This window comes from Rhincodon typus, chromosome 6, assembly GCF_021869965.1.
Source record: "Rhincodon typus isolate 14 chromosome 6, sRhiTyp1.1, whole genome shotgun sequence".
In the NCBI taxonomy this organism is placed as follows: Eukaryota; Metazoa; Chordata; class Chondrichthyes; order Orectolobiformes; family Rhincodontidae; genus Rhincodon; species Rhincodon typus.
In genome coordinates, this window is record NC_063337.1 from 55309033 (window position 1) to 55332601 (window position 23569).

Consider the following 23569-nt stretch of genomic DNA (forward strand, 5'->3'; position numbering starts at 1 on the left):
ACTGGGCCTGGATTCATCAGTTTCCTCATTACTGTCTTCTGCCAAGCTACCACTGCAGCTGTGCTGCACACATTGCAAAAGTGCTGTTTACTTTAAAAAATCCCTTCATCATCATACATTATAGATGTCACATATAGCAAAATGTTTTATTTTTGAATAAGATATTTTGTGATGGCTTGTCACCAAGTTAATTAGTTTTTTTTTAAGAAAGGCCAAAGGTTCTGTGGAAAGTCCTGAATAGCATTATCCTATACAACTTTGTGTAGAAGAGGGAATAGAAAAAGGAATATAGCTTCTGCCATCAGCACAACTGAAAATACTTCACAATTGTCTACAACAGCACAGCAAGTAGAAAAGAAAGATCAGTGTTTGCGAGTAAACTATTAACAACCATGCGAGACTGTTATGCTCAATGTAAAGTGCGATGATATCAAAACAAGCGTTGAGGGTACAAAAGGTCATTGCTACTGTTATAACATTGGCAGTAATTGGTGCACAGCAATTACAAGAGTTGTGCTTTGTTTTGTAATGGTCTAATTTCAAATGTACTATATTAAATAAAAACGAAAAAAAAACAAATGCCTACCATTACATGGGAAAATAGTTTCATTAGAAGAGCAAAGACAGTTTAATACAGTCATGTTATGGGTTTGTAGAATCATCTCAAACAGTTGTGCAATTGATAACCATTTGCTTAAACAGCTATAATTAGTATACAGTTTTCCATAACTGTTCCAGTATTATAAATTTGAGTTTGCTGAAAAAGGATATTTTATTGAAGCTTTACATGTTGCACTAATCATGACAATTTGCAAGCAAGTACAATGTAAAGGGAAAACAACATTTTTACAGTTTGTATACAATAAGTGATTTTCCCTTTACGTTGGTATTTCTTCCAACTTGTTCTAACGAGCGGAACATGAAAAGCATCAAAATATTTTTTTTTGTGATGCACCTGATAGATTGAGATGTAAATATATTAAAACAAGCAACACACATGAAATGACAAACATGATACAAGTTATGGGCTACACAAAAGCAATTGCACTTCTTGAATTGGTCCATTCTCTTTACTAAATGGGATACTGTAATTTCATAATAACATAAGGAAAAAAATTGTAATAGAAATGTCCCAAATAGTTCAATCATTTAAAAATCCTACCTTGACTAGGATTTAAAGAGCCAAACATAACAGGTGGGTTTTCATGGTAATATTTTAAACTATGGTTCAGCATATGTCAGTAATGTTGGTGTAATTCTTAAATCCATTAGACTTTTGTTTGAATTGGTATCAGTAACAACAGTGTAATTCATTTCTGGTGCTTGTCTTTGTATTTTCAATGATTGACAGTTATTACATTTGAAAATGCTGGAGATAATTAACATTACAAAATCATTTCCCCTCAGGAAAAATATGGTGGTCCAGTGCTTTCCTCTAACCAAATTTCCACAAAATATTACATTCCATACATTATGATGTGTTAATATTCAAGTTTTAGCTGTCATAATGGCTGATCCAATTTACATAAACAAGAAAAGGTACAGATTTAATGTTTAGTCTGCACTGAGTTAGTCAGCCTTAGGAAGGTATCCTCCAGCTTTGGGTAGGAACACAAAAACTATTTGTTCCTTCTCCAAATCATCCTCCAGGATTGCTTCTAACAGTCTTAATGGGATGTAGGAACAAGAAATAAGGTGGTTTCAGGGGTGATGACACCAAATCCTGAAAGAATAGTATGTTGATGCTTATAATCAGGCCTCTTTGGGCAAGAGAACATTCCATCTGAGAGAACATTTCTCAGGATAAATCACTACGTGCAGAAATGGATGTGGAACAGTTCAGAAAGAACAACAACTATATATAGGGACGATTTCTAATTACTATGTATAGAAAACTCAAAAATATTTTATCAAATAAAATGCTTTTTATCAAGTTAGGACTCTGCTTCATAACACAGACTAATCCTCCCTGATGTCTTGAAACAAAAATTTACAAAGGCAGACCTGAAGCTTAAGCTGAAATCAGAACAAAAACAACTACTGTACAATAAGATGAACCATGTGGTTCAATCAGTAACAGATGTAAAATGAGAGGAAAACAAAGTGTTTGAGCCAGTTGCATAAATTCTACACAATTGATGAAATACATCCTGTGACAGTGGAAACAGAGGTCAGCAATATAGCCAACATAGGGTTATTTAAAAGGGCTTAGTTGATCACATGCAGACCTTATAAGAAAATGCACAAATTTCATATATTCTGATCACCTCTATTCTCAAATGTAAATTTACTCAATTAAAAACTCATCTAGCACCAATATGTCATCTGAAGCATGGGATCAAGACCAAATAGTTAAAAACAAATCAAATACAGAATCTACATTTTGTTAACTTTCTAATAAACTATTAATACCACCTTCATCATAAGCAGCAAAATGACTAATTCCGTGCATCAAATAAGCATTTGGCAAAGCTACCTCAAAGCACAGCAAAGTTGGTGGTGATAAATGTTCAATATTCTAGGTATTGTAGTGTTACTTTTACTTAGATAATCCGGAGCGTAAAAGCTTTCTACATTGGTGTTTTATTTTAAATATCAACCTGCCATGCTGAAGCCCAGAAACCACCTCAAGCTTTGGTCAATAAGGTAAGAATTGCAGGGATCTTCTTCTCCGTAGATTACATCTGCAAACCGTCAGCTCTAGTTCATGGCTAATGTTCACATCAAATTAATTAAAATTGCAACAGTTCAAGTAGCTGATGCTTCTGCCTTCACCAGGCAAAGGAGATGCTACATTATTAACCAGTGTGTGCTGCTTTGCCTCTCCTATCAACTGGCACGCAAGGTCAAGGAACAGTTTTTCAACATTGTCCGATTCTTTCGCTGATGTTTCCAAGTAATGCATATTCTGAGATTCTGAAAATTCTTCAGCCCTTTCCCTGGATACTTCTCGTTTCTCTGCTAAATCAATCTTGTTGCCTGTGAAATGGGAAAGAGGTATGTGTTAGAACGTAGCTAAAGTGAAACGTCATGTTAGACTAGGAGATGATTAACACAGACCCAGTGGCAGACATTTCAGCCGTTCTTCACAATACTAAGTATGTTCCTTCTATGGAGGTAAAATTGTTAAAAGGAGGAGCCACAAGTAAAAAAAGGCTAGGGAAAGTATCAAACTTCAGGAAAAAAAGCATAACTGCACAAAGATTAGTGGCAGGTCAAATGATTGCTGTTCTTTGCATTCTGACTAAAAAAAACGATTAAATAGCTAATCAGGAAAAAAGAAATTAGAGAATAAGGGGACGCTAGTTAGAAATAAAAAAAGTGAATAGCAAGAGTTTCTACAGTTACTTAAAAAGTAGCCACCTAGAGAGTTTAGAACAGAGTTAATGGTAGATAATAAAAGGAAACTAATGAAAAAAATTGTTTCCATTTTCCACACAAAAGAAACAAAATACATTATAGTACCAGCTGTAAAGCAAGAGGTGGAATGGAGAGAGGAACTTTGGTGAAATTACAAGCTCCAGGGAAGCAGAACTGAGCAAACTGATGGAATTTGGGGGTTGTTAAGTCTCTGGGTGCAGAGAGACTTCATCTTAAGCTCTTGAAAGAGGTGGCTAAATGATGTGGTGGGTGCACTGGTGTTAATTTTCCAAAGTTCCCTAGAATCAGGGAAGGTTCCAGCACACTGGAAAGTAGCAAACATAACCTGTCTATTAAAAAAAAAACGGGGCAAGAAACAGGAAACTATATGCCAGTTAGCTGATATGTCTTGGGGAAGGTGTTAGAATCGAATTGTTAAATAGTTATAGCTGCATTCTTAAAGTAAACAGGAAGCATCAGTTTGGTTTTGAGAAGGGAAAAACACATTTATCCAATTTATTGGACATCTTTGAATGATTTTAAATGTTAGGGGTAGACATCCTGTACTTAAATTTCCACGTGGGTAGGGATTTGATGATGTATCACAAAGGTTATCAAGGAATAGAAAAGTCATGGTTCAAGGGTCAACGTGTTAGCATTATTAGAAGATTGGTTTTGATTTGCTGAAAACAGTATACATGAACAGGACTGTGTCAATTGACAGGATGTGAAGAGTGGAGTCCGGCAAGGATCTGTGCTGATGCCTCAGCACTTTTTTTAAAAAACTAAGTTTGAGGTGAGAAAATACATGGTAGCTGAATTTGCAGGTATTACAAATATATGTGGGAAAGTATGCTCTGTAGAAGAAATGAGGAACTTGCAGAACAATATAAATAGGTTGAGTGAGTGGGCAAAAATCTGGCAGATGAAGTGCAATGCAGGACACTGAAGTTGCTCATTTTGGCAGGGAAAACAAGAGAGCACAATCTGACTTAAATGAAGAACGACTACATAAATCCAAGATGCAGAGGGATCAAGGTGTTCTAATGCAGCAGTCACAAAATATTAGTATGCTGTACAGCACATAACCAAGAACTAGGGAGTACAGACTCAGAATTACAGCCAGTCTGTTCAAGGGTGATGTTAGGAAGCACTTCAATCAGATGTTTGGAAAGTTCTTCCACAAACAGCAGCGGATGCTGGATCAGTTGTTCATTTTAAATCTGTAATAGATAATTTTGTTTAGGAAAGGTATTAAGGGAATATGAGCCAAAAACCTTTATATTGAGCTACGATCAACCATGATTTTACTGACTTGTGGAACAGGCTTGAGTGGCTGAAAGGCCTTCTCTTGTTCTGATGTTTCAATGATGCTATTTAATTATGAGAGGAATTGAACATAAAAGCAATGATGCTTTTCTTCAGTTATACAGACTATTGGTAAGACCACATCTTAAATATTGTGAGCAGTTCTGACCTTCTTAAAGGAAGGATGCAAGTACTTTGGAGGTATTTTAATAGATTGATACCTGGAATGAGCAAACTGTCTCATGGAGGGCAGACTTTATAGGCTTGGCTTGTTCTCAGTGAAGTTCAGAAAAAAAGGGAGGGGTGACTTGATTGAAGTATACAAGATCTGGAATTGTCAAGTCATGGGCATGGACAGGATATTTCCTCTGGTGGACGACTCCATAAATAAGGGTAATGTTGTAAAATTAGAGGCTGTCATTTTAGAAGTGAGATGAGAAATAGGCAAGGGAATCAAAAATTATTGTAGTAGACGGAAATGTAAAATGTGAAACAGAAGCGATCAGCCATGATCATGATTGGTGGACTGACTCGAAAGGCCAAATAGCCTATATCTACAAGTACACATGTACCAATTGGGGAAAAATGACCACAGTGCTGCTTGTACACTAATTTCATGCAGTACGCTAATCAGTGTATTCTATTAAATTAGCTATATCTGTCTTATTGAAGTTCTTGTGAAAGCCCAGTTTCAAATCCCACCTACTCCAGAAGTTTTCCATAACCTCTGAACAGGTTATTTGAAAATATATATATGTCTTCTTTACCCCAATTTTATTTGCCCACGTTTCTCTGTCATCTCAGCTTCTTAAATCGTTTTCACAAATAATCAGATCAAAGTGAGGAAGTCAACAGATTTGCTCAATATCATCTTGTTAAACATATTTTTTGGATATAAAAGCTACATTAACATTAAGTAGAAATGCTACACAAACCCACCTTCAATCTCAGAATCTGAAGCAATTGTTTAGATTAAGTGTTTGCTATGTTTTGAACAGAGAACGTTACAATCTTTCCACAAGTAGAAATTCCCACTGCCAGAGTTCTTTCCCTTTATGTTTCAATAAATGTGTCTACATTGGACTGTGTAGAGCTGACAATAACACTATGTTAAGGTGTTCTTGCTGGCAGCACAGGTCATGTGCCAATGACATGGTACAAATGTTTTCTGTGGTGCTTCCAGCCAACACATCAATAAGCAAAATTTTACAAAAATACTAAGATCATAGAAGTCTATTCCTCTTTTATAAGAGAAGACAAAATCTCAAGCAATAAACAATTGATTCACTCCACAGCCCACACCATCCCACCTCACCCAACCCTAGCAAAGCAGGAGGCAAAGGTAACAAATGCAAATGTAGTTACACAAGTTAGCCAATTTATTTGCAGCCAGAGATTAACAAAATGTATGTCACAACAGGAAATTGCAAATTCCTGGAGAACAAGAGGTAAAGGGAACATGAGGCTTGGGGCAGCACGGTGGCATAATGGTTAGCACTGCTACTTCACAGCACCAGGGGCCCAGGGTTGATTCCAACTTCAGACGACTGTATGGAGTTTGCACATTCTCCCCATTTTATGGGTGGGTTTCCACCAGGCGCTCTGGTTTCCTCCCACCGTCCAAAAGATGTCAAAGATGTGCAGTTTAAGTGGATTAGTCATGGTAAATGCGGGGTTACAGGGATAGCAGAGGTGCGGATCTGGGTGGGATGCCCTTTGAAATGTCCATGCAGAATCAATGGTCCAAGTGGTCTCTTAGACTCCCTACAGTGTATATGATCAAGAAAACTTAAAAGGAGCCATCAACTGGAGTAGGAGTAAACTGTCGTCCACTCCGGATATTTGAAGACCATATGAAAAAGAGGAGTAGGCCATTCAGCCTATCAATTCTGCTTCACTCTTCAAGGGGATCATGGCTGAGCCAACTGTCACCCTAAGCCCACCTTCCTGCCTGCCTTCTATGACGATCAATTCCCCTTCCTATAGATCAATAATATGTGTAAGTTAATCATGGATATATTCAATGATCCAATAACCTCAACATTCAAATCACATTGGTTATCAGGGATAGGTGTGGAGTCAAAGCCAGAACCAGATCAGCAATGATCTTATTGAATGAAGCAAAACTCATGCTCCTAAAATTTGTATGCCCCAAACTCCACTGCCATGAATTTCAAAGACTAAGGATTCTCAGAATAAATTTCTCTTAATATCAATCTTAAATTAGAAACACATTTTTAAACTATGTCCTCATAACATTATATCTCCACATCACCATCTATTCAACCTCAGCAAGAAATGATGAGCAAATTATTTCTCATGAGTTTAAAGCATATGCCAAAAATATTATGTTTGATCAGATCTCAAACAGAGTTCTTAACCTTCCTGGAAAGGCCAAGAGGTATTGCATAGTTTATGACTAGTCACATGTAGACCAGTGGATTATTGTTGGTTATGACAAAAATCTACATTTTTTTTGCAGTAGTATCACTTTGGTCAGTAATGCATTTTCAATGAGGCAGTATTCATTACTGGTGCAAATCAAAAACTTTTCCTATTTCTGATTTCCTCCCTATGAATCATTCCCCCAGTTTTTAAATTCCCATCTTGTACTGCATGCTCTATTTTCCCAGGCATGGCCCTGGTTCTTGAAACCTAACGTGCAACAGACGCTGGTGCAAAAATCGACCATTAAAAGTAAATGCAATAACATTCGTAGAATTTGAGATACACCATGCTGCCTTTAATTGAACCACCTAATTCTGGCATCACCATTGGCCAGAAGCTGTATTGTTATGGGAATCAGACTACCTCCTAGTGGTTTTAGACATGCATCATGGAGTTCCTTCATTGTTACTGGGTTAGAATCATGAATTCTCTTTGAGAATACCATTGATTCAAAAGAAAACATGTACCTTTAAGGCAACAAAATGTACTTTGTTTGTATCAAAAGAACAAATTAGCAAACAAACCAAGGCTTTCAGTTTTCACTTATTAAAATGGTGATGAATTCCAACATTGCTCTTTCTACTTACCAACTAAGACAGTGGTTACTTTATTGCTAGCATACTGTTCAATCTCCCTTAGCCATTCAGGAAGGCAGCGAAAAGATTCTTCACATGTTATATCATAGGTCAATATTAAGGCATTCGCACTTCGGTAATAGCTCTGTGTGATGGATCGAAACCGTTCTTGTCCGGCTGTATCCCAAATTTGGAGCTATGGGAAAAAGGAAAAAAGAACATTAAAAAAATGATTCGCTGGACCTCATTTTCACCTAACCATCCGAGTGGAGCTGATGGGATTGGATCGACTAGTTGTTTCATTTCCCACTAGATTTGATATGGGACGTAACTTGATTCATTCAGTTTCTTCCAGAGTAAGAAAGGCTAAAATTACCCCCATTGTTCTTCCATTTTCTGATGTAGAAATTCATAACAAGATTTTTTTTTTTTTTAAAAACATGAACTCTTATCCCTCCCCCCTCATTCCCCCAGAAGTACTATGCCTTCCGAGCATTGGACTAGTGAAGACTCCTTACTTCTCTCCACTACTGCAGTGTTATCACCACCTCCAACACCAAGGGCTCTTATCTTATGACCTAAAATTTTGTGAGGTACCTTGTTGAGTGCCTTCTCAAAGTCCAAACACCACACATCCTGTTAATCTATACCTCAAAAATGAAACAGATGTTGGAAAGATGTGACTATGTTGTGGCATGGAATATAACACCCACAAGAATCTGTTACAATCAAAAGGTAAGGCACAACAATAACATGAACTGCAGCAAAGATTGAAAGCAAATAAAACACCCTGTACCTGCCATCCACTGCAGCTGGTGATGTGGTCAGATTATCTTGCATCCTCCTATTCTCTTGGCATCATGTAAGGGCAGCCAAGAGAATGGGGACTGCAGCACACAACCTTCCTCTACTATAAGCAAATTCTCCAGCATTGATTCATTTGTAAAATGTGAACGTCCATGCTAATCCTGCAAACTCTTCAGTCATGGGAGGACCCACAGAAAAGTATGAATTCATTTATAGCTTGGATATACAAGATGCAGTCAACAATGCCCAAAAAAAGTTATGCAACACATAGCTGAACAGTGTAATTTCAAAGTATCTGTCGGTTGGACAAACTGACAAAACTGACTAAACTCTAGTAAAAGGCATGCTGGTTGGTTTCATTTTGTTTTCGCAATCAAAAAAAAAAGTGAACACAATGCTTGTGATAGGTATTAGGTTCCACAAATCTGGACACCAAGTTTTCTTCTCACAATTGCGCAATACTGTGGAGGCTGCACTTGCTTTATTTTCCTGGGATTGTCCGTTACTATTGAAATACGTTCTCCCCAACAAGAATGCCAGATAATTGGCCCTTTGTAACAGAATGCATTGTTAATTCAAAGCAGAATAAATGAAAAACAAGTTTAATCGTTCTTGTAGCAATCTCGTAGTTGAAATTCCCTGCACATATTGCTTACGGTTTGAGTTACTGTGTTCTTGTGCAGTTTTGTAGAAGGCAAATGGCCTTCTTTTGTGCTGCAACCATTCCATGATTCGTTTTTCTATAATTGCACTATCTTTACAGTTTGAGAAACTTCTTAGAGAGAGACAAAGAGACAGCAGAGGAGGAAAGAAAATGCAGGAGTTAAAACAAAAAAAACTGCTATACTCTAACAGATATGACATGCTGAAGCAAAATTCTTAATCCCCTAGCATGGCCCCACACTCATTACGCACATGTAAAAACTCAGATTGGAGGGAAAAAAATTAGGCAGTAATCTAGCCTGTGTTTGGGGCTGCATAGTGGCTCAGTGGTTAGCACTGCTACCTCAACACCAGGGACCTGGGTTCAATTCCATCCTTGGGCGAACTGTCTGTGTGGAGTCTGCATGGATTTCCTATTGGTGCTCCAGTTTCCTCTCCGTCCAAAGATGCGCAGGTTAGGTGGATCAGCCCTGCTAAATTGCCCGTAGTTTACAGGGTGGGAAACGCAGGGATAAAGGTAGGGGGTGGGTCTGGGTGGGATACTATTCAGAGGTACGGTGGACTCGATCGGCCAAAAGGCCTGCTTTCACACTGTAGGGATTCTACGATGACGATGACGATGACGATGATGATATTTCTGAAGTTCCAAAGTCTATATGTATTAGAACAAATTTCATTGGGCTGCTCAGCTTGTCAGTGACACATTTCACTTTTATATAGATTCAAACTTTTCAAGCACTATCGCTAAACAGGATGTCCTCACAAAGTCGGGGCTACATTCCTGAAATTCAGGACTTTAAGAGAAACATGTCTTCCCATTGGAATCTTTGTTGGAGCCAGCGTAGAGTAAAGTTCCAGAGGACAATTTTTGACTGGATTAAAAATAAATGTAAAAAAAGTAGATTTTTTAAACCATTGCTAGCTGAAATAACCTGCAAAACAACAGAAAATTACTGATTATAACAGGAATACTGCACAAATTCAAATTAGGCGACACTTAAATTCACTTAAGGGACTGCACAGTCTTTGAATTCAACTGCAGATGAACCTGTGTGTATGCAGAGTTGTAACTCACCCTGGGTGTGAGCAAGCTCTGGTTACATTTTATTAGCTCCATACAACTAACATATCAAATTGCGAAGTTTCAGAAATTTATAAATATAGCCAGTTTTCAACATCTGTACCCAAGACCTGGCTTTTGAGGAGATGTGCTACATCATGAAATACCACAGTGAATCAGTGTAATTGCCAAGCTGGTGAGGGATGTCACCTCAAACCAGAAGATTGCACATTCAAGTCGTTGAGGTGTACTTATTATAAATTCACTTGAGTGGTTTCCCTGGTTTTCATCAACCACCTCCCTTTTCTCTCCAAAACCCTTGGTGACCCTCCCAGCATTCATGGAGCTCCAAGTTTAGATCACCCTAATCAAGCTTGCACACCTGCCACAGTGCTGAAACGGTTCTTAGCAGAAATACAAATGATATCCTACATGACTGTGACACAGATAAACAATCTCTCCTTATCCTACTCAACCTATTGACATCTTTGACGAGTTCATGCACACCATCGCCCTCCAATGCCTCTTCACAAATCTCCAGCTTGTAGGGGCTGCTTATACCTGGTACCATTCTCAGCAATCCAATCTACAAATAGGCTTTCAATGGCTTCTCTTTCCGCTCTTGAGCCAAGGCTGTGTCCCACAAGGATCTATCCTTGGTCCCCTCCTATTCCTCATCTATGTGCTTTTTCACACATCTTAAAAGAAAGGGTTAGTTTTAATATAGTATAATATTTTTATATTAGTATAATACTTTGAATATAATTGCAGCTCTGTCACCAATATCTTTTAACTTCTTGACCATCTCTAAATTATCAGACTGCTTGTCTGACCGCCAATACTGAAGGAAAAACAATTCTCCCAGTTAAATATTAAGATGAAAATCATTGACTTCCCTATTACAACTTCATGCCCTTCCCATGATCTGTATGATACCAAACCAAATAGTTTGACTTTCATTGAACTTCTAGTTGCGTGTACCATCAACGAGGTTGTGTACATTCAACTCCATAACATTATCTGTCTACACATCTGCCTCAGTTCACCTGTTCCTAAAACTCTCATCCATGTCTTTGTTGTATGTCAACCAGATTATTCCGATGAACTCATCCACATCAAGAAGTTGAGATCATCAAAAATGTTGCCACCAATGTCCTAGATTACACCGTCACATTCAGTGTGCTTGCTGGTCAATACTGGCTGCTAGTAAAACAGCTCTTCCAATTTTAAAATACTTCTCTAGAAACTTCTGAATTGCAGATCACCTCGCTTGGGAAAACACAAATTGATCAGCCTGTATGGAGGCAACCACTGAAATTTGGCTCAAATGTTTAAAGGACCGTCGAATGCCAAACCTGGAAAATCTGATGTATCCAGAGGTGTATAGTTGGAGCTATCAACAATGACAGTATTAATTGCCAGTTCTGGACATCTATGCCAAGAGAATCCAGGGAACACAATAAAATACATACAAACATATCACACTCAAATGACAAAAAGGAATCCACTGTGAGCAATATGCCTCGGACAAAATATCAAAAAAGTTTCCATTGCACCAGCAAGACAATATTTTATTTCCTATCAAACATCCTGTAGTTTTCTTGATCATGATTAGCAAATTCAGAATAATTGTGCTGCAGACATGTTAATAATAGGTTATGACTGCACAAACAAATTTCACAAATATGTTGATATCTTGGTAACATTCAGGAATGATGTATAGATGCACCAACTTATAGCACTTGTATTGTCAGTGGTTACTCACTGTCAAATGGGAAGTAAATTATCTCTTTTCTTTTTTAAATCAAATTTGAACAGACGTTCCTGTTAACTAAAATAAACAAAACTAAGTGACATGAACTTTTTTTGGCTCAGCTTTCAGATTACAAAAGGAATGTGATCTGTGAAACAGAGCATTCTGTTGTTTTAATATTGTATAACTGCCTGATGTTCAGAATGTGGCATTTCATAACTAGGCACAAGCACAAGTTTCCAGAAACACTCCTACTTCCAGAAACTGTCTCAATTTCACAAATATTCTGAGAGAGTTGAATTTGGTGTATTATCCCATCAAAATTCTACAGGTTTTAATACAGTTGAACATAAAACTTTTGTTATTGACAGAACATAGACCAGATTTTCATTGTCTAGTAAACACTCCTGACTGTTAAAACATCAGCAGTATCTAGAGGGCTAAGTTCGGTTCCCATTTCAAACAGCTCAGGTTTTTTTTTGCTGGCACAGCAGTGGATCATATAATATGAATTACAAGGGGAGCAAACTATATGAACTTAATGCAGACTTTATAAACATCCCATTATAGCTGTTGCAAGGACTTAATTAACTGCGAGAATCACAAATTGATGGAGGACATTTAAATTTTCTCCAAAGAGTAAATAAGATCTATACATCATAATCAGAAATAGAACAGGTTGAAATGGTCAGAGAGGCTTTTTTTAAAAAAAGCTTTAGAACTCTGATCAGAGATCAAGAGTAGATTAAAAATAAAACATTACTGTCAGGTCATGCAGTTTCAATGGAGTTCTTTATTGACATATCCTTAAGAGTTAGCATGCCATTATCAATGCTTGGCTGGGTTTCAAAAACTACAATTACATCAGCAGGATTTCAGAGTTCATTGTTTGCGTGACAGTTTAAAAAGAAGTTGCTAAGTGATTAGTTGTGTTTCTTACAGGATCAGAATAGAAAAAAGTCTGTTTTGGAGAAGACTAACCACTTAAGATATGAAAGCTTTGAATGGATTTCTTGAAATGGAAGGCATTTTTTCACCATTATCAAGTTGAGGTTGGTTGGCTCGCCGAACTGGTTTGTTGTTTTGCAGACGTTTTGTTACCATGCTTGGTAACATCCTCAGTACAACATCCGATGAAGCATCGGTGTGTTTTCCCACCTGGTTTTTAAAACTCTGGGGTCTGTTGAGATAGATTGCCTCACTTCCGGTTTTCCTCCATAGTGGAATGTATATGGGGTCGAGTTCAATGTGTTTATTAATAGCATGCTTCATAGGGTGCCACACTTCCAGGAATTCTCGTACTTGTCTCTGCCAAGCCTGTCCCAGGATCTTGGTGTTGTCCCAGTCGAAATGGTGCTTCTCCTTGTCCACGTGGATTGAGATGAGTGAGTATTGGTCGTGTCTTTTTTGTAGCCAGTTGGTGTTCATGTACCCTTGTTGTTAGTTTCCTTTCTGTTTGTCCAATGTAGTGTTTCTCGCAGTCTCTGCAGGGGATCTGGTAGATGACATTGGTCCTGTCCATGGTGGGGAGTGGGTCTTTAGTTCGGGTGAGCAGTCGTCGTAGGGTTGACGTGGGCTTGTGTGCCACTCTGGTGCCCAGCGGTCGTAGAAGTCTTGTGGGGAGTTCAGACATGTTCCTGATGTAGGGTAGTGTGAGGAGGGTGTGTCGGGATGTGTAGAGTCTTTCCGATGCTGTTCTTGTAGGCATCTTCTGACCCAGTTCTTTGGATATCCATTATCCTTGAACACTTGCAAGAGGTATTCTTCTTCCTCTTGGCGTAGTTCCGTGTTGCTGCAGTGTGTTGTTGCCCTTTTTTTCAAGATTATCATCAAGTGTGTAGGATCATGAGTTGCATTAGATAAGTTTAATTTATATATCTCATATACATGACTCTGGGAGATCCAGCCATAAAATTTACTGGTTAAAACTGAAAAACCTGCAGATTCTGTAAATCAGGAACAAAAACAGACGCTGTTGGAGAAGCTCAACAGGTCTGGCAGCATCTGTGAAGAAAAATCAGAGTTACCGTTTTGGGTCCGGTAACCCTTCCTCAGAACAGATTATTAGTTATTGGTTTTGGAGTTTGCATGGAGGTGACATGGGTGTGATAGGCATGGGAACAATGGGAATGGTGCATAATTCTGCATGGGTGTGAGGGGACAGAGCTAACTGTGCGAACAGTTTCTAAAAACAACTGGAACAAATCGTCCCAAAGAAACTAGGTAAGCCTTCAAACCAACCAACTTTGGCACTTGACCATAGCCACTAACATCTGTTTCCAAGATCAGAGGACCCACACAATTTCACCCTAGCTCTCTTGAGAAAACAAAACAATTTAATGGAACCCTTTAAATGTAAGCAGGTGTGCTCAGTGAGGAAATTACACCGGCTCAAGGTTTCCACTTGACAGAAGTACTTGTGTAGAATTTCTGTTTTAAAAAAGTCCATCTATAAAAAGGATTCCAAGCAGCATTATACGTAGGCAAGACTTTTACAAAAGGAGATTACAAGCCAGACAGTTGTTCAATAAGTCTGGGAAGATGAAGGAGTGGAATGGAACAGAATCAACTAAGTCCTCGTGTGAACCAAAGTATTTCTTTAATTTTGCTGACATTGAGCTGAAGGAACTTTTGGTTCTGGAACTTTGTCAGACAACCAGTTAGATAGAAAGGTAACAGCTTTGGAGACAATTACTGGCAGATAAACATACTTTGGTGTTATTAGATGTTATTACATGTGGATGATAAATGAGAAGACCAACAACTGAGAAGTACTTAACAGGACAGGATCCATTCAAAGGAGGCACTCGGGCTTGTGTGGAGTTTCATGGAAACACAGAAAAAAGCTGAGGGAAGAGACACTAATGAGAGAACAAAAAGGTGAAGATTTGAAATGACAGCGGCTGAAAGTTTGGGGGGACGCAGCTGACAATAGAAGCATTCTGTGAAACAGTCATATAGTCTTCATTTGGTCTCCCCAGTGCACAGCAATCCAAAATGTGAGCAACAAACACATTTTAGAAGAACACAAGTTCCTGTTTCACCTGTAAAGAGCATTTTAGGCCTCAAGTAGTGAGGAGAGGGAAAACAAAAGTGGATAAGTGCATTGTCACAGTGCCACATTCAAAAGATGCCAATTCTTCCACAAACCCTCATCTAATCCTGCAACTCCCTATGCAAATGATGGAGCTGCAACCACTGCACTTTTATCTCACCTGTCCTCACTGTTCATGCTCATAAACACTTCCCAGGTGAAATAGTGACTTACTTGTCCCTTCAAACGAGTACACTGGCATTTGTTCACAATGCAATGCAGTCTCCTCTATATTGGAGGCAGCTCTGTCCTCTCACGTAGGGTTCCCAATGAAGCTTAAAACAAGCTGGAAGAACAGCATCTCATCTTTCAATGAGGCACTTTACAACCTTTTAGCCTCAATACCAAGTGCAACAATCTAAGATTTTACCTTCCAACCAACTTCAAATTTATTCTCATTTTCATATCTGAATGGCATAAATTAATCATTCTGTCATTTACATCAGCTCTAGATACATCCTTGGTTTTATTACCAATCCCATTAGCCTTGCACCCCGAAACGGCAATAATTCATCTCTTCATTCCATCCTATCACAGATATTTCTTCCTTCTCCCCAACTTATCCCAGTTTAAGTTAGTTAAAATGTAATATTTTAATCCTTCCCAGTTCCGAAGAATGGTTATCCACCTGAAATATTAGCACTATTGATCCCTCAAAAAGACGCTTCCAGACCTATTTCCAGTATTTTCTGTTTTTATTTCTGATTACTTCCAAACCTTTCATTTACTCAGAATGTGAACTCTACAGCTTCACAAAGCAATTTTAACAATACAGCTCAGAATTTCACAAAATTTCCATTTGAATTAACAGATTATAAAATCTAGAATATTTAGTTAGAAGTACACAATGATTGGTTGTGTGCGCCAAGATTGATTTGGAAATGAGTTTAAAAAGCTGCATTTTCCCTAATCAGTTAGTCAAACATTCAAAAAGATAAACACAAAATGTAATCCTTTCAAATTATTCATACACTGTTGACACAAGGAACAATGAAAGCAAAAATAGCTGAAGCAAATACTTGTGTGCGCGTGGCTTGGTCAGCAGGTTATTGTCTAAAGATATCGTACAGCAATTGCAATAACACTCATATTACCGCTGTTAACTATGGAAAAAGGGTAGCTGCATTTTCATTGTGCAGCACATCAAATTTTTACAGCAGTTTGAATTGGGGGAAAACAATATCTACTTCTTTGTGCAGAATAAACAGCAGAGTTTGGGTGATAAAAGTAATCCAAGTTTCTACACTTTCTCCTCATAACCAAAGCCCAAAATTGATCCCGTATATTTATATCATCTGAACATATTGTCCTTTTGTTCTACTTTATCTCATTGTCATGTTTTTGTCACATGATGCATAACTCCCCTGACACCTATTATAATTTCCTATGTCTACAATTTTAATGGCAATATGCAGATCGTCCATATATCCATTCACCGCTGATCTGTTTCTCAGGGTTTAAATGTCACATTACTTCTAAAAAACCAAATCTCTCTTTTTGGATTGTGTATTGATGCTGATGTCAGGAAAAAAATGCACTCTTCAGAAGTGCTTTGAGACTCTATAGGCAGGCTTTCTGCTCATTTTCTTTACAGCACTTAGTTAACATTACTTCATACTGCTGCTAAAAACAGTAATGGGTCATAAGGGGATTTGGCCCATTTGAACCATTTCCTTCTATATACTGAAATTGCTTTTCTCACTGAACACAGATATTACAAACTGTGCAAAAATGATAAAAGTCAGATTTCACACCCCAAAATTTTTTTGGCCTTAAAATGTTAAAAATTTTATGGCATTATTCCAAGTACAACTTCTTGGAATACAGCAAATAATCTGATGCCTGCTGTCACGTTGGAATGTTTTAATGATCATTGCAGCAAGAGGTGAAATATGTCCATTTCAGGTGAGGCAATGCTGGAGGGCTCGACTCAGCACTGTAGTGGGATTGTATGGGCAGAGCCATCTTTACTCCAAGGCTGCTCTTCCATTGCACCTCCCAGCAGGGTGTTGACAATAATGCAGCCTTAAAATCTAATATTTTCTACTTTTAAAATTGATTAACCCGCTTCTTCCGGTCTCAGGTAGTCAGAAACCAGATGTACCTTTAAAAATGTGCTCCAAGACCTCAGAAGTCCTGATGCACTGATTATGCAGTAATGCCCATGAAACTGAAACTTAAAGTTACCCAGTACATAAAATTCTGCAAGACAAGTCTTCAAATCATTTTAGAATCGGAGCCTTTGCAGGCTCAAAACTCTCCAGTTATACCGATTCCCTCATACTTGATCACCCGTCTGCACCTCCAGGATATCTGAGCCTTCCTATGCCCTTTCTCCAACCTCCTCACACCCCACCACACCAACCCAACAACCTGCCACTTGCACACCCTCACCCTTACCCCTTACCCTGACCCTGACCAACCCATAACTGCCTCTGACCAGCTTCCCTGCACCTCACTTACTCGCCCAACCACACACCTATCTCCATCTAACCCCTCACCCACATGGCTTCATTCAGTAGCTGTCGTCAAGAAGTGATTTGGAGCCTTTAAAACGTTTTATTTACTGGAATGCAAAAGCTATTGCACTGGATTCTACTAATGGTTCATGCTGACGTTACCTGCATGTTTGCTGCACCACATCTATTGTGATGGATCACACATTGAAAGTCTGGCCAAAACAGGCACAGGCACATAAGTAGGCAAGTGCTCACCCAACTGTCCTTTAGTTAACATTTCCTGTTCCCTAGTTCCATTTGATCTTGACATCTCTCCCAGACCATACTAGATGATAGAAGACACCCCTTTCATCTTTTTTACAAAGTTAACATACACAAACAATGAAAAACAGACAAAAACAACACATGACAACATTATATTTTTACCTTTAATCTGAGTACACATTAACATTCCAAATGTCCTTTTTGCCAGTATTTAAGTGTTTACAAAGAAAGTTTCTTAGAACTTAATTTTATCAGATAGCTGACTGCTGCTATTCACTCAGAATAGACCTCAATTCAGAAAATTCGCCATTCTTCAGCATCTAATTTAACACTCCGACGTTCATACCCACTCTTATAATTCATGCATTTTGCTGAATCTGCATTATCCAATAGTGAATTATTGATGTAATACTCAATGGGCATTTCTGATTAATTATTCAAATTTTCTTTCAGTACTTTCACGGAGAAAAGCTGATCTTTTCAGTTTCCGATGCTAAAGGGCAATATATACCACACTTGCCCAGAAGAACAATTTTAAATCCTCCAACACTTGACACAGATTTACATAAGAAGCATCACTAAAACCAAGTTTCAAGTTTCTGACACATTCCATGATGAAAGTTTCAAAACAGCTTCAAACACTTCATATTTTCCATTTTTTTTGTTCACCCGAATAGTATGTTCCACCTTAGGAATTTTCATAAATATACTCAACTCTAGGATTCAAACTGATCTCTGACCTCACTTGGGTGCCCAATCAATTCAGCTGTCCAACTCAGTATTGCTATTCCTTCAATTAATTGATCATCCACAATCTGAAATGCCACATTGTACAGTGTTACATTTTTTGCATACGTTATTAGAAGCTTTGAGAGTCATATGTATCTAGATATTTGGTAATACAGTACCTTCACTTTTTCTCCATTTATGTCAATAGTTTTAATCATGAAATCAACTCCAATAGTGGCGCCTTGACCTGGTGGAAATAAACCCTGTAACAGTAGAACAACAACTTGGATTATTTGAACTGATTCATTTTGGAGTACACCTTGATAGATGCAATGCTAGAACAAACACTAATAGATACACTGTAATCCCATATCCAGATACTTATTTCACATACTGAATCAAGTTACATTACTTATAAAAAAGGGGAAAACGTTGAAATTGGAATAGAAATCTTAGAATCCCTAGAGGAAAGAGGCATTCGGCCCATCGAGTCCACTTTGACCCTCTGAAGAGCATCCCATTCAGACCTAACCCTCCACCCTATCCCTGTAATCCCACATTTAGCCCAGCTATTCCACCTAGTCCACACATCTCTGGACACTATGGGAATTTAGCATGGTCAATCCACCCAATCCACACACTTTTGTGCCTGTGGAAGGAAACCATAGCACTCGGAATAAACCCACGCAGACACTGGGAGAATGTCTCTCCGTGTGGAATATGCAGAGTCACCGGAGGCTAGACCACAGAGCTGTGTTGCCCTATGATTAAAAAAACTGAAGTTAGTAGCTGAGCTATTGCTCTCTTGCAAATTTGGAGTTATAAATACTTATTACTAAATTAAGTGAACTGAAAACATGAAAAAATGTACATGCTAAGAACATACAAGATATATTTTTGTTGGTGATGCAATGCTATAAATGTCCAATATGTACTAAATTTATCCATGCTACCTTACTAGAGACACTAATCTGCTTATTTTAAAATAGCTTAACACCAGAATTAAAAGTGGAGAAAGGAACTTAACAAAAGCATATCAGTTTGTACATTATCATTGATAATGTCTGGTTTATGGCTTCATATGCAACAGATGAAGATTATAAAAGTTAATTAGCATTTTACTTTGACAGCCAGTGCTGTTGGAACAGAAAGGGTTCCCCAGGATGATTAAATGAGCAAACAAAACAGGATAGGTTCAGTCCGAGAATCAACTAGTCTGTATGTTGAACTATCATCTGGAGGACCGCAACTGGTCCGAGTTCTCTAATGGATAAACAATATCCTTAATGTTAAATAGTCAGACAGAAAAAGAAAAAGGAGATTAAACAATATCCAGTTCATTTGTAGGTAGCGCAAATACATTGAAAACAATAATAAGCAGATACACTGCAAAAGCTAACCCAAGAAATAAATTGTATCAAACTCTATTAAAAAAATGGTTGCGCCAGCATAAAACATCAAAGAGCTAATATTCTTCACTGTTAACAATTGTTAATATCTCCAGTTTTCCTTAAATTTTCATTACTTATGTTTTGAACAAAGATGGCACTCCGCTTGTTTAAATCCAAGGCAATTGAACGTTCTATTTAAAAAAAATTGTCCACACAACATCCCTACCCTGGAAGGACTAAATCCCAAAGTTTTCAGCTACCAATTATTTTTTCCAAGCTCACTGCCAAGAATGGATATCTTTCCCCAGAGTTGCAGCAACAGCCAACATTTGGAACTCCTTTCAGGAAGTGCAGTTTTCTCAGACTTCCATTTGGATTATCTGGTAAGGATACATTCCAAAATATGGAATCGGTTTCTCTGCATCATATGGTATTCAGAGTTCTTGGGGAAACTGAACAGGAGCATGACATAGCTTTTGGGAGTGGCAAGAAAACATTGTCTTGACCCCAAGGAACTAAAGGGTGACCCTAGAATTAGTGGATGCAGTGCTGGTCATCTTTCAAGGCTCTATCAGACTCTGGAACATTTTTTATGGATTGGAGGATTGCTAGTGTAACTCCATTATTTAAAAAAGGGGATGGCAAAAAAAAAATTGGAGTTTAAAAGACTAGTTAGCTTGACATTAGTATTGTCTTCACAACCAGAGTCCTTAATGAAAATATTAAATAACAAGGCACATGAAAAACAGTGACAGGATCAGACAGAGTCAACATGCATTTATAAAAGGGACACCAAGCTTAACAAATCTGAGAGTTACGTCATCGAATTATTCCAGTAGAGTTGATTAAGGAAAGTCAGTGGATGTGGTTTGTTTGGACTTTCAGAAGGTTTTTGATAAGATCCCACACAAGAGATTAGCATGTAAAATTAAAGGGAGCCTGGCAACAAAATGTAGGAATAAACAGGGTCTTTTTCCAAGTGGCAGACAGTGACCAGAAGTGACAAGGGTCAGTGTTTAGACCCCAGCTATTCACAATGTATATATCAATGATTTAAATTATGGCACTAAATAGAATATCTCCAAGTTTATAAACCACACAAAGCTGAAAGAAAAGGTGAGCTGTGAGGAGGATGCAGAGATCCTTCAGTGTGATTTGGACAAATTAAGTGAGTAGGCAGATGCACAGCTGATGCAGTATAATATGGATAAATGTGAGGTTATCCAGTTTGGTAGTAAAAAAGAAACAGGAAAACAGATTTGTTTCGAAATGTTGCACAATGCTAGTCGAATACCCTGGTTATTTGTACAAATTGAAAACAGCACATTAAAAGGAACATTACAATTGTGTAGAACAAGGGAACACTGGAGCACTCCAAGTCTGGACATAATGCTGCGTGCTGGACACTCAATTAATAAAAATAAAACAAAAGTCTCCGTTAAAGATTTTTCTTCCACAGGAAAACTGGCAATGACTCTCACAATATCTTAAAGTGCATCTTTTCTGGAAATGAAATGGCTGCCGCTGAAGCTGATGTGCCCAGGTGATGACTTTTTATTGACCAGCATGTTGAAAAAAAAAGTGTGTAATGGTAATAAGTAAGCTCGTAGCAGCAACAATTCAGAGCAGTCTCTCGGTACATTTATCAAAGTGGCAATTTGGCATGAAGGCAGTAAGTGGTACTTTGGCCTTCATAGTGTCAGGATTCAAGTCAGGAGCAAGGCTGTTTGCTGCAAAGCACCTTGGTGAAACCACACCTGGAATACTGGTGCGAGGAAAATTAATGACATATCTAACAATGTCTCAAAAACACTCATCTTCCCAGCAAACACACACTTCAACGTTATGATCCCTCCAAGCTCACCATGTTAGAAGTAGATGTGTCCCAGAAAGGTCTCAGATCATTTCTTTAGAACCAAAGGCAAAAAGCTTGTCGTCATGTTAAAATCCCTAGGACAACTCAGGCGAATTACTCAACCATTGAGGCGCAAAATAGGTCTGTTTTTTTGGAATACAAGCGGTTCTACACGTACTTACTTAGCAAGTATTTCACAGTTCACACTGGCCACAAACAACTGGAAATGATCTGTTGAAAATCTGTGTCAAATGTACATTGACAACTACATAAACAGCAAAGATCCAAGTATATGTATGAAGTACAATACAAACCAGACTTCTTTTACTTAGAAATAAAAGTAAAATACTGCAAATGGTGAACTTGAAATAAAAAGCGCTTGTTTCTTTAAATTCACTCAGAGCTTGAGTGTGTCAGTGGGCCAGCATTTATTGCTTATCCCTGGTTGCCCTCAAAATGGTGGCGATGACCTGCATTCCTGAACCACTGCAAACCATTTGGTATGGATAGATCCACAAGCCATTAGGAAAGAAGTTCCAGGATTTTGACCCTGGAGAAACTCAGCAGGTCTGGCAGAATCTGTGGAGAGAGAAACAGAGTTAATGTTTCAAGTTCGTTCTGACTCTTCATGCAGGACTCAGCGAACAGAGCAGAGTATGAGGATGGAAACAGGAGGAAAGTTAAGAAATCTGACAGAAGGAAGAACAGGTAGTTGAGCCAAGGATTATCCACTAGAGCCTATTGGAAATATACCTTGGGACAGGAAATCCTGGGATTAAGATCTGCCTACAAGTGGTAAGCAGATGCTGGTGGTGGAAGGGCACAGGATGAACCATGGCAAAACATTGCCGAATGATGCCGACCATATGGGAAAGTTAACACAGGATAGCAGGGAAGGTTAGGATGGGGAAGTAGATGTGCCCTAAGGTGCCATGGGAAAACCTACAGATGGTTTTGACCAGACTCCTGCCACCAAGTCAAGGGAATACGCATTGCTTGATAGTTATCAAGTTGAGTAGAGACATTTGCAGTTAGGAACCATACAGCCAAAAAAAAAACTATACTTAGAGTATCTGCAAAAGGAAAAATTCCAAATGGGAAGCCCACTAGAAATAAACTGGGATTATTACAGTTTGTTGATTAACATAGACATGGAGAGTCAAAAGGCCTGTTTTTCATGCTGCATGACTGACTCAGATTAGGAAACTCATTTCACTGGGAAAACGTGAAGTTGAAGTAAACTCACCCCAGTGTATAACTTCTTCACTGAGGCACCCTGCTTTACAAGGGATTGCAGGGGAACTATCATTGTTGAAAGGGTGGGGAGGGGTTGCTGGGGGACAGCAAAGTCCCTATAGTAGTTTCATAGCTCCAACACCTATGTACTCCCATCCCACTGGTGCGAAGTACTTCCCAAATAGCCCATTGGTTAGAGATTAAACCAATTTGGCAAGTGAATAAGATACAGAAGGGAGGTGCAATGGTTGATGATGCACAAACAAATGTCGGAAAAAAAAACCAAGTCATTCTGGCAGGTAGATGGTATACACTCAGGCAACAAAGGGAGGAATGTGAAAAAAAAAACAAAAGAGGAGCTGGTATCACAATATTGAGCAAGGAGTCAATTACTGCCAGAAGGAGGGATGATATCTTAGAAGGCTCCTCAATTGAGGACCTATGGGTAGAAGTTGAAAAAAAAATGAAAAAGGATTGGGGGGGGGGGGGCAGATGTGTTTTTTTTGGCACATTCCTACAGTTGTTGCATAAATAAAGAAAGGCAAAAATTAAAGAACTTAAATTTCA

At 38.4% G+C, this 23569-nt stretch overlaps 1 protein-coding gene across 3 annotated transcripts in view; it reads right to left on the reverse strand.

Annotated features, from left to right (window-relative positions):
- Window positions 1-588: 588 nt before the first annotated feature.
- The window catches only part of rab30 (RAB30, member RAS oncogene family), a 71402-nt gene continuing 48421 nt past the window's right edge, over window positions 589-23569 (reverse strand). For 2 of the 3 annotated variants that reach the window (XM_020531485.2, XM_048598306.1), the window contains exons 3-5: window positions 18700-18783; window positions 7704-7887; window positions 589-2979 (exon numbers count right to left, since the gene is read on the reverse strand). In XM_020531485.2, coding sequence (XP_020387074.1) covers window positions 2729-2979; window positions 7704-7887; window positions 18700-18783 — 519 coding nt within the window. In that variant the 3' untranslated portion in view covers window positions 589-2728. The remainder of the gene's footprint in view (window positions 2980-7703; window positions 7888-18699; window positions 18784-23569) is intronic. The other variant, XM_048598307.1, reaches the window with a different exon arrangement.